We start from the raw sequence: 12,931 nt of genomic DNA on the forward strand, positions 1-12,931 counted from the left end.
GCAAACACTGAATTTTATAATGCACTGCGAAGCCAAAGAGATACTGTAAAGGAGAACAAACAGTAATAATGTAATCGAGACTAAAATGCCTACTAGATGTTGGGTGTCATGACAAGTGACAACTATATTTTGGCAAACCTATTATTTAACAGAATTACTTTTGTTGTTGCTGTTGCTGCTTTGAGGGATCACGTATATCATATTGAAAGAGAAGTCATGTTTATTCATGAGACTAGCTAAGCAAGTCAAATTCACGATCATATATGTTTATGACATATAGGACCCAGCTTGGGCTGATTATAAGTCTTTATCTTCAGTTAGATGCTTTATCTGCTAGCAGTGTGGCTCAAACCTTTTTTATTATTGAGATTTTTACAATCTGGTAATGGTTCTAGGACATGGAGAAATAATGTAGATGTCAAACACTGATTCAGATGAATTATGGTGATTGTAATAGGAAAGATATTAGGTGAAGCTTTGTGTCTTTTGTGGCATTGAAGACCATTTAATACAGCATTAGATGACTTGCATCCCTGTATCCAGTTATCTGGGACTAAATCCCATCAAACTAAATGAGACTTACTTCTTAGTAGACATGTGTTAGTCCTTTGAAAGTTTGATAGGTCACTCCAGGGCAAGATTAGCCAGTATGATGTCCTCCAGATGTTGTTGGACTTTAACTCTCATCAGCTAGCATGGGGAATGGTCAGGGATAATAGAAGGTAGAGTCCAATGACATACGGAGAGCCTCACTTCAGGATTTCTGTCACGTATCTTGCAGATTTTGCATTAACTCTTGTTCCCTTAGATTGTTGCAGTTTCCTAGATTATTTTTTATATACATTACTGGCTTTTTCTTTCTCTCAAAGAAGGGCCAATAAAAATCTCCAACTGATTTTAAATAGGATGGAATGACAAATAAGAGGCTGCATCTTGAGAGGATAATCCATGAAAATTGGAGATCCCCCCTATGTAAACTGTAGTACTGGGATGGAGAACTGAGTTTGGCTAGTAGGCCAGCTTCAAAACTCGCCCACAGTCCCACTTACCAACATTGACAGGTGTGCAGGACCACTCACCTGTCAACCCTCTACTGTTATAATGATGTCATTTGATTGACACCTGTCAAAGTTTGATGGAGGTCACTGTAACTGCTGAGCAGCTGATTGGTGGTTATAGCAAATTCTTTTGAAGATGCACTTTAAGTGCCAATCAGCTGTTCAGAGCTGGGATCATGCCTTACAAGGGGTGGGCTTTGGAGAAAGTTCTCACTTTTTAATCAGAGATTTTCCCCCTCTGCAAGGGAAACTATTTGGCTACAAAGCAGTCAGCTGCATTAAGGAGTTCTTAGCCAAAATTTAAACTCCTGGTGCAGGGGTAGGCAACCTAAGGCCCATGGGCCACAAGCGGCCCATGAGGGTTGTTTAACCGGCCAACGAGCTGCCTGCTCAGCGAGTCCCTGTGTGCTAAACTGGCGCGGCCCGGGGACTCGCTTCCATGGCGCCGGAAATCGCGTCTGCGCAGACGCCGGAAATCGCGTCTGCGCAGACGCCGGAAATCACAGGCGTGCGCACTCAGGCGCACATCCAATCCAGCCCACGGAGGGATCTCCGCTGGAGTGAACCGGCCCAGGCAAGGTAAACCTTGCTGACCCCTGTCCTAGTGCTTCATTTATGCCCACAAATGGTAGGTGGCCATGGTTCGGGGGAAGCAGTTCTGCAGACCAAACTGGGACCCATATTGGGCCTTCTTATGCCAGTGTGGTGTAGTGGTTAAGAGCGGTAGTCTCGTAATCTGGGGTACCGGGTTCGCGTCTCTGTTCCTCCACATGCAGCTGCTGGGTGACCTTGGGCCAGTCACACTTCTTTGAAGTCTCTCAGCCTCACTCACCTCACAGAGTGTTTGTTGTGAGGGAGGAAGGGAAAGGAGAATGTTAGCCGCTTTGAGACTCCTTAAAGGGAGTGAAAGGCGGGATATCAAATCCAAACTCCTCCTCCTCCATGAGCTGGAGTTTTCTACCCCTGCTATCAGTGTTAGAAACTGAGATTTGAAAGAGGTGATATCATAGAAGTTTGATAAAATGAAGCATGGCATGGACAAAGTGGATAAAGTTTTCTCCCTCTCCCCTAACACTAGAACTTGTGGCTATCCAGTGAAGTTGGATGCTGGAAGACTGATAAAAGAAAGCATTTCTTCATGGAGCATGTACTTAAAACTATGGAACTTGCTCCCATAGGAGGCAGTGATGACCACCAACTTAAATAGATTTAAAAGAAGATTGCACAAATTAATGGAGAATAAGGCTTTCAATGGCACTGCTCTACCTCCATAATCAGAGTCAGTATGCCTCTGAATACCAATTGCTGGGAATCAGGTAGACAGAGTGCTGTTAAGTTCATGTCCTGTTTGCTAATCCAGAAATAGTACCTCGGGTTAAGAACTTTGCTTCAGGATGAGAACAGAAATCATGTGGCGGCGGGAGGCCCCATTAGCTAAAGTGGTGCTTCAGGTTAAGAACAGTTTTAGGTTAAGAACGGACCTCCAGAACGAATTAAGTATGTAACCAGAGGTACCACTGTATACAAAACTGGAGATTGTACAGGGGTTTTATGATTGCTATAGTAATGTGGCTGAAAAACTTGATAAAAATGAGATTCAGAACTGTCCAGCAAACCCCCATTAATTATAGAAAAGCAGACCAGGACAGCCAGTTACAGTGAGGGAAGCATTAAAACTATACAGTATTTAAAATAAAGCAATTCATTAGTTTCCTATAGTTTTAATGCTGAGTTTATAAGTTATATGATATACTGGTTAAATGATATTCTTGGCTAATAGTTAAGTATGTTCTTTATGGAGAAGGATCAATACAGTTTTAAAAAGACAATTGGCAATATTAGATGTGTTTTAAATATGTATCTCAATGAAGTGTAATCCCAACATTGTTGCAGTTAATGGATCTTGAGGTGGCTTTCAATTAAGCGGAATGGCTGTTATTGAAATAAGCATTAATATATTTTGGGGACATCAATATCATGAATGACAGTAATAAACATAACTAGATTGGTTATAAATGGTTAATTGTGGAAACTGGTATTTCTTGAGAAGGGACTTGGACAAAACTGCATACTCTCTTCACTATTCAGTTTTTGTGGTGAGACCCTTAATATCTTGGTTCGATCTGAAAGGAATATAGATGAGTTGATGGGTTGCAGCATGAGAAGAAAGTGAAATCCCCCTCTCCACATCCTGACTACAGCCCTTCTCAGGGTAATATACTGGTTGAGTCCAAGATGACTGAGCCACAAAGAGGATAGAACCTGCAAAGAGGATGACTGTACTTCTTGGATATGTTTGATGTGGCATTTTTATATGAATTGGAAATGAGCAACATTTTTGTACAAAGCATTTCTGATGCTGCATCTTGAATATAATATCAAAACAAGGCAACAAAGTATTTTACAATTTATAATATTGGAATAAACATGCTAAAAAAACATTCAGGGGCCAACTTAAGGAGCTGATATGACCAGCTCCCTTGTCCTGATTTCTGCTCTTCTGCCTTCCCACAGGTCTTAAGTAGCTCCAGGGGAGGTGGGGGTGTTGCCCTAACTAAAAACTTAATGATTTAATCATGGTAACAAGAACATGATACATTGTCTATGAATTACTTAATTAGTGAATCGGGAGGGTGTTTACTAGAACAGGTGTAAAGTTTAAGAATAGTATCTCATTTACAAAGCATATTCAGAGCCTTTTTTTAAAAAGGGGGGGCTACCTTGTGATTTCAGTGTTAATACTGAGACTGTGACGCCACTGGAATTGAGTTTGGTTTGGTTTTAAATCCACATGCCCTTGGTCTTTTACACTTTCTCTGAGTTATTGGTGCTGGTCACAACTAGAAGCTTGCTGAATAAAATTCCCTTTGGAAAGTAGGGATTGGAGGTACAGTGTTGTGGTAGTTTTATTGCTATCTAGTAGTTCAGTTCTAGAAGATGGTACCCAGGAATTATTGTTCAGCCTCTTGACAGTTATGCTGTGGGCTTTCATATGGCTTTGTTTTATCTCCCATGCTATTCCACAACTGCATGAAACCAGTGTTAGAAACTCAGACATATACGTTAATCGCCAGATGAGATCTTAAACCTAGGTTACAGTCGTCACAATGAAATGTCTAGGTGCCTTTTTGTGGTGAGATTTATTATTGTTACTAATTTCATTTCTATACCGCTTTAGATTTTAAAGAAAAAATTCAAAAGTCTTCTACAACACATTAAAACATCAGATACTGTAAAACAATCCAGAATAAAACGAATTTAAGTTTCAAGGGAAATATATCACTTTGCTTTCCTCATAGTTATTTACTTACTTAATTTATATAGCTGCCCCATAGCAGAAGAACTGTAGGAAGCCAGTGTGGTGTAGTGGTTTGAGTCTTGGACTAGGACCTGGGCCTTCTTGGTAGTGGTGCCCTTGGTAGTGGACAGGGAACAACAACAACAACAACAACAACAACAAATCATCATCAGGGTTCAAATCCTCCTCAGTCATGAAGCTCACTGGGTGACCTTGGACCAGTCACAGCTTTAGTCTACCTCACAGGGTCATTGTAGGGATTAACTGGGGAGGAGGGTGAGCCATGTACTCCTTGGAGAAAAAGGTGGGATATAAATGCAATAAATAAGCTTTTCTGCTTGCCTGCTTAAGAAAGCAGTAGGGGCCAGCCAGATAGAGATGTCAGTCGCGGATTGGCACCCACAGATTTCCAGTGGTTGCAGCTGGACCCGCGCCAGTTGCATAACTGTCCTGGCGCCTGGGGAATTTCTATCACTAGAAACCACTGTGGGTGTGCTGAGGTGTTACCAATATGTGGCTGGCACCCAGCTTTATATCTCCTTTTCATCTAATCCAAGTGAAGCAGTGGGTGTTCTGAACAAGTGCTTAAACTAGGTAATGGACTGGACTAAACTAAGACTTACACTGCAGTGTGTTGTATTTGGGACTGCCTTTGAAAATGTTCTTGAGACGTCATTTGGTACATAATACAGCAGCCAGGCTATTTATTGGAACTGGTATTAATTACTCCTCTACATGGTCACTTGCTCTCTCTTGCAGGCAGTTTCCATTGGGATCCTTATCAGCTGCTCTTCTTTGGGATCATCTGCTTAATGAAGTGAACAATGTGGTTACTAGGGAGAGGGCCTTTTCAGTGGTGGTGCTCAGTTTATGGAATGATTTTTCTAGAAAGCCTTGCCTGGATTGTGGTTTTCCTGGAATCATGTGAATACCTTTTTTCCCCTCCCAGGACTTTTAATTTCAGTTTTAATCATAGTGGGTACATCTTTCTGGTGTGCTAGGTCTTTGCACCATTCCCCTCTTTCTGTTGATGATTTTATATTGCTTTCATTTTTTTTAGATGCTGTAGTCAGGCTAGTTTTAGATTAACCTTGCTATTTTTATTTTTTAAAAAAGTTTTTGGTATTTCTGCTCCGTAACAGTTTGAACAGTATTGGTATATGTTTTGTTTCTGTCAACTTCCCAGAGAACTATGTTGTATTTGGAGTATAAGTAGTTATAAGAATAGTGAAATAATAAATAAAATGCAGCATTACAGATGCACTTTGTGCCGCTCATATTAGAGACACAGTTTTTGCTCTGATTAGGATGACTAATGTAGCTGGCGTTCTCATGCTCCTTTCTCCTGTGGCATGTGTCTAGTCTCTTCCTTTCATTGATGTGCCATAGGTGGTCATGGTGTGGGAATGACAAAAAAAATATATTACAGAGTACAGTCATACCTCATGTTACGTCCGCTTAATGTTATGTTCTTTCAGGTTACGTCCTGCGGCGACCCAGAAGTACCGGAAAGGGTTACTTCAGGGTTTCGCCGCTCACGCATGTGCAGAAGTGGCGAATCGCAACCCGCGCGTTCGCAGACGCACCGCTGCGGGTTGCGCTCTTTTCATGTTGCGGACGGGCCTCCGGAACGGATCTCGTTCACAACCAGAGGAACCACTGTATAACAGTATAACAATTTTTTGTTGGAATAGACTTATACCTTTGAAGTAAATCAGTTTCAGAAACAAGCTTTCAATATTATTTAGATTCCAGTACAGAAAACCCCCCACAAATGAACAAGTGGTTTTCAAAAGGGAAGGACTGTCTGTTTATCCTGTTGATTAACTCAGCTCCTTTTGAGATGAAAAATTTGCAATGCATCTTCACACTCACTCAGTTAAAACTTGCTGAATTTGTAGCAGGAACACTGCTTCAAAATAATCACATGCCTTCCTCAAAGTGATTTACAATAAATAACTATTAAAAACAGTAACAGAAGAAAGCCACTTTGGGAGCATTTGAAATGCGGACCAACTTGATTTTGCGTCGGATCTTGTGTAGTGATTTTTCTCTGAATACTTAACATTGTCTTCCATATAAAACAGTTGTTTCTAATTGAACTCTCTTGTACAAGCTGTTTGCCCTCCTGGACTACTTTATGTGAGAAAAACAGTTCATTCCACCTTTAATCAAGACTCTGCAGTTCTCCGTAGGAAAGTCCCCTGTTGCATAAGAAACTGACATTAGCTGTTCTACTGTCAGCCTTCACACAATATCTGTATTGTTCTTTTTTCTGTCATCTCTGCTGCTGTTTTTAACATTTCGCTTTCACTTATAATTAACACATATGAAGCTGATACATTTACATAATGCATGATGGAAAACTAAATTTGTGAGAGATATAAGAAAGGAGCAAGGGGTGTCATATCAAATTTGTTGGGGAGGGTTATGACTTAGTGTGTAGAACCCATGTGTATGATAGCGATATAGGCAGTCCAGAAGCTGATCGTGCATTCTTTTCAAGCATAAAGGGATGTGTGAATGCACTTTTGCTTACTTAAACAGCACTTCCAAATAATCCTTGAATAAATCCAACTTGTGATCTTGCTCTCCTCATTCAGATTCATAGTTTTACCAACTTTGTAAGCAAGCTGCATTTAGAAGAATTCTGTAGTAAGCATCGGAGCTCCAGTTTCACAGGGAAAACCTTGGTTTGAGATCATCCAAAGCAATACAGTCTCAATGATACATGTAATATCCTTATAATGTTGATTGATATATCAACATGTAACCAACAAAATATTACATGTAACCAACAAAATATAACCACCACTATTAAAATAAATAAATAAATAAATAAATAAGAAAGTGAGTAACCATTCTTGGCCCAGAAACCTTCCCCTAAAGGAACATTTTTGACCATCTTATGGAAAATTGTTCCCTAAGGGGGCAAAATGCGCCAGCTTTGGAAAGGGAGTTCTAGAGCCAAGTCTTACATACTAAAAAGGCTCTCAGCATGGTCTCCAGAAGGCACATTTCTGTGATGCTGTGATGCACAGTAGGGTTTATACTAATGATTTCAGTAGGCAAGGAGCTTCTTATCAGAGATGGTGGTCCTTCAGATATCACTGTTCCAAACAAGGAGTTAAGAGATCTTTACCAGCACGTTGAATTCAGCCCAGAGTCTTTATGCTTTCTATCAGCTGCCCTTGTCAACAGCTTGGTTATACCATTCTGGACTGATTGTAGTTTCCAAGCACTCTTACAAAGAAATGTTAGAGAAAGGAAGGTCTAGGATTGGCTCACTCTTTCCTGGATATTGTAATTTCTAGAGATCTTGTGGTCTGTATTCTCTGGTTCCACCTTTCCCCTTAACACCATCCTAATCAATTTATTCTTGGAAGAAATCACCATTATCCCACTGATGGAAAAAATATACTGTATTAATTTTTGTTGAAGCATGGACACTGTCATGGCTTTCATATGATTGGCATTGTTTCCTTGTTATGACCATTTAACATTTGTTCAGTCCTTCCACAAGTATCTGTACAACTCATTCTCAGAATGGTGTTGCGATTGATAAATTATTATGGGGAGAGCCTCGCTTACACTTATTAATGCCATGTTATGCCGTTGTATACTTTGAAACAAACAGAAAATCAGGCTCCATTGAAGAAGGGAGGAAGGGGCATTGAACACAGTCACCAGATATCCTGTTTTCTCCAGCTGCAGCCTGGCTTAGGCTTGATTGAAGGAGGATAATCAAACACTGTTTCTAGGCACTACTGTATTCCACAGCACCAGAAGTAGAAAGGGAGACAATTTGCAGTCTTTGGAATTTATAAGCTGTGTTAAGAACAGTCATATAACTGTGAATATCATAGCAATTCTTCGTAATTTACAGAAGTTATTTCTGTCTTCATTTTTTATATTTTAGAAAAATATTGGTGTACTTTGCTGAAATAATAACCAGTGATGTGAATAAATCTAGTAGCAACATGTCCTATATATGTCTATTTAGACAGAAGGCAGTCCCAGTGGGTGACATACAGTTTTGTCCATCTGCAAGCAGAACATTTGTGCAATGGAAGTTCCCTTTCCTCTTCTTCCTCCTGCACCACCCCTAAAACTGCTGTGGAGAGTAGGAAGAACATCTGGAGCTGATTTGGGAGGGTGCTGCAGGAGGGAATGGAGGAAGATGATGTCCTGGTACTTCTGCTTGTACCGCATTGAACATCACCTGTTGAGTTCAGTGGGATTTACTTTTAGGTAAATAGAGAATTTGCAGACTAATTCTATATGTTTATTGATGGATGCCTTCTAGTGTTTTCTTGATTCATTCAAAGTGTATTTAAGATTGTTTTGTAGCTGAGACAGGTACAATTACATACCAGTCACTTTAATGGCTCTATTTTCACTATCCTTTTTTAAACATTGGTTTTTTTATTATGTTTTGAAATAGGCAGGTGGAAATATAAAACAGGTTCAATGGTAGAACTAGACTATTTTAAATACACATGGCTTAAGCATCATGAATGATTCCAATATAAGTAGAGCACCCACACGATTTCATGTATATTTGCCTAATATCAGATTGGAATATTACCTACCAAGAAAGATAACATGCCATATAATGGAAAATCACTGGTGCGTTTCTAATTTCTTTGTGGCCATTCTTGACTATTTAATTTTTATGGTAACAGTGATGTACTATGAAAGTGGTAAGAAAGTAAAACTCATTTCTCAATATAGGCTAAGGTTAATGTCAGGGGCTCAGGAACAGAGGCACAGGGGAGAGAGGAGATGGAGAGCGAAGGGGAAGGATCTGAGGGCAGCGTAGGGGAGTATGGCAGTGACCCGAGAGATTCCATGAGGTTCTCTAGCGAATCAGAAGATTCCCAGAAGGAGGCGCCGATGGTCAGGGCAAGGGGGGCCAGCGGGGACTCCCAAAGCAGCAGCTGGAGATCAGGGCCAGCTTCCCCACCAGAGTCCCAGGTGTCAGGGCCAGCGTCTCCTCCAGCAGGGAGAGAAGATGAGTCGAGACTGACCACACCTCCAGCGGAGAGTGGGGGAACGGAGGGGAGGTCAAGTACAGTTAGCCTCCCCGAAGGGGGAAGCGAAGGTTGCCGGCTGGGCGCGCGCGCCAAGTTCAAATGTACAGGCGCGCGGGGCAGCAGAAAGCCCGGATCGGGAACCAGGTCCTAAAGCCCGCCGGAGGCAGGGGGAAGACTCAGGGGACTCAGCGTCAGAAGAGTCTAGGAAGGGCGAGACCCCAACTGACAGGCGGACCCAGAGGAGGAAAGAGCAGAGGAAGAGGTGGAGCAAGGCTAGGGTCTTAAACTGGTGTCTGGGGGGAGGAGACTCAGACGGAGTTTCAGTGGTCTAGAGTTTAAGACGTAGAGCTGCGCGCTGCGGCTGTGAAAGCAAAACTGAACTTCAATAAAGACTTTTGTATATAACAACGAACCAGCGTTGGTCCTTTGTGAGCTGGGACCTAGGGCAGCTCTGACAGTTAATAACTCACATTGTGTCGTGTACATTTTTATGTACAACTTACCTGAGCAGATTGCAGTTGATCACTCTTCCTCCGCACAATGACAGGAAAGTAGGCTGACTGTCAGATTTTTCTTTCTTCTCCTTAGCTATATATCAGAACCCACTTGTGTCTCAGTCGTTAATGTAGTCACTCTGGTGGGAGGAGAACCTGTGGATTTAGCTGGCTGGCACTTAGCCGTTACCTCTGGAACTGTGTTTTGTTTATTAAAATTATTCGTATACTGCCTTTTATTTCAAAGAAATGTCAGAGTAGTCTACAGAATAATAAAACAGGATGTAATTAAATAGAACAACAAAAACCTTTTCAATAAAAATATGTATCAGTCAAAGTAACCAGAAATGCCAGGAAGTGGGATTAACAGTTGGGGAAAGTTCAGGTAAAGAGGTATATTTTTAATTATTGGCAGAAGCATTTAGCTATCAGCGCCTGCCTTATCTTCATAGGGGGATTATTCATACTCTGTAGTCACCACCAAAGAAAAAGCCATTTTGGTGTTCTGTTTAATACTTTGAAATACTCTTCCACCAGCTACGTTGTTGTTCTAGGAAATTAAATTCCTTTTTACTTTGCTTGTAGCCATTTTGTTGGGTTGTGAGGAAATCCTGGCTGCTAAAAAGGTGCACAGAATTTTCATCTACAGTTTGGGTAGGACCTGAATGAATAGATTCAAGTTACAAAAAAGGAGATTCCAACTAAATACAGTGGAATCTCGGTTGTCGAAGGTAATCCATTAAGGAAGACCATTTGACTTCCGAAACATTCGACAACTGAGGCACAGTGGGCGGTTGGCAGTTTCTATGGAGAAACGTGCCTCAGAAGCCATTCGACTTCCAAGGCACATTCGAAAATGGAAGCATTCACTTCTGGGTTTTCGGAGTTTAGGTTCTGAATCGTTCGGCTTCCGAGACACTCGAAAACTGAGGTTCCACTGTATTAGGAAGAACTTTCTGGTGGTAAGAGTTGTTCGACATTGGAACGGACTCCCTCAGAAGGTGGTGGACTCTCCTTCATTGGAAGTTTCTAAGCAGAGGTTGGGTGGCCATCTGTCACGGATGCTTTAGTTGTGATTCCTGCGTTTAAATTTTTCTCTGATGTTTATTTTCCTTTTGTCTTTTTCCTTTTATTTTCCTTTGCTCCCCCCCCCAATCTTTCCTCTCTTCTTGTTTCTTTCCTTTCCTTTTTTCTTCTTTTCACATTCTTTTCCTTCTTTCTTTTTTCAGTGGATATATTTAGGGCCTTTCTTAAGCTCCAGGGTTTGTGTATTCATGGGTGGAAGACAGGGTAATGTCGGTCTTCCAGGGTGAGAGGTTAGGAGGAGAAAGGAAAGATGCCAGGTAAGAGCTGGGAGGGGCTGCTACCTTCTGTTGGCAGTGGGGGCTGAGAACTGTCTTTAGGAGAGGACTCTAGACTCTTGTTTTTATTTTTTGTAATTGTTATCTTATTGTATTGTGAGAATAATAATAGTAACAATAACAATAATTATAGTAGTAGTAGTAGTGGCTGAAGGTGTGAGGAAATTCCACGATAATGGAGTTTTTCTTGTGCACCTCTGAATCCAAACCAAACCAATGAATACTTTCTGGTAGATACAAATGATCCTATATGGAAAGGACATTCTAATTATGTGTCAGAGTATAATGTTTTCTGCCAGAATATAATGTTGCATTTGACAAGGCTGCGCTTCATTTATTTGTATATGGGAACTCTTTTACCCCAGAGTTTTTTCTGTCACTTCAAAGTGAGGAATAGAGCACAGGTTTAGGGATATCATATGCAGGATAAACACAATAGATCCAGATTTTACTGTTACATTTTATATGTGAGTCGTGTGCAGACCTGTTCCTTCTGTTGTCAACTATATTAATAATGCAAAATCTTTGACAAGCTGGTTAATCTCTCAGAGGGTTTTGAAAGAACATTTATGTTGACTGTAGAATTTGATTTACTGGAATTTATTGGAAATAAGGTGTGTGTGTGTGTGTGTGTGTGTGTGTGTGTTTAAAATCGTTTGGTTTATTTTTAGTGCTGTTACTGGCATCCTATTATTATTATTTTTAAAAACTGCAACACCTTGCAGATTAGTAACATCAGTTGAAATTGATCAGACTAATTGACTATTAAATCATTTTACTTTTTCACAAAACAGGAATTTCTATTAGGTCACATATAACTTAACTCCATTGAGCTCAGCGGGTCTGTTCTGAGGATGACTAATATTGGATCTTACTCATTGTTTATTTGTTTGTTTATTACAGGAGTTTTAAAAATAAAACTTGGAAATATGCCTTGAAAACTTCTGGCAGGAATATACATTCAGTGATGATATATGTGAACAAGAGACTTGAACTGAAAATTCTAATTTGACTTTTATGTTTTCAGGCTCGGATTGCATTTTTGCAAGGTGAAAGAAAAGGTCAAGAAAACTTGAAGAAAGATTTAGTAAGAAGAATAAAAATGTTAGAATATGCATTAAAACAAGAAAGGTATGTGTACCAATTCTCTAATCTGAGAAATTTATTGGCTATTTTAAAATGTACATTTCCTGTAAGGAAATTGGCCACAGGTTAGAAAATATATTGACTAAAAGAAAAAGGGGAAAAGCAATCCACTTAATGTTTATATAGCAAAATCTCATTTCTGAGTTGGATCTGCCCAAAATAAACTCTCCTGTTACTTGAAGTGCTTTGACAACTCACATCAGCAATTTCTGCCATCAGTTTTTTGTTGCAGACGCTGGGATTGTTTCTGAATTCCACACTGCACTATTTTCTTAGGAAGATAGCCACCTAATTGTGCAGTGGATGTCTGCTTGCACAACAGGACTTCTTTTCTGTTGACATTCAGATCACATTTTGGGGGGCATGTTGGGTGCTGTACAGGAAAGGAGGAAGAGGAAGTCCCATTCTGCAAGTGAAAATCTGCCTGTGCAACACTGCCAGCCACTTTTATGTGTGTGTTTTTGTATGCAATGTAAAGTATTTTAACTTACCAAGACTTGATTAACGGAAAATAATCCATGGGCCTTTTCTGCCTTAT

The 12,931-nt window shown here is 40.4% G+C and overlaps 1 protein-coding gene across 4 annotated transcripts in view; it reads left to right on the top strand.

The window, feature by feature from the left end:
* Positions 1-12,931, top strand: part of STRN3 (striatin 3) — a 42,536-nt gene that overhangs the window by 1,934 nt on the left and 27,671 nt on the right. For all 4 annotated transcript variants that reach the window (XM_082202229.1, XM_082202231.1, XM_082202230.1 and 1 more), the window contains exon 2: positions 12,275-12,378. In XM_082202229.1, coding sequence (XP_082058355.1) covers positions 12,275-12,378 — 104 coding nt within the window. The remainder of the gene's footprint in view (positions 1-12,274; positions 12,379-12,931) is intronic.

This window comes from Podarcis vaucheri, assembly GCF_965113315.1.
Source record: "Podarcis vaucheri genome assembly, chromosome: 1".
NCBI lineage: Eukaryota > Metazoa > Chordata > Lepidosauria > Squamata > Lacertidae > Podarcis > Podarcis vaucheri.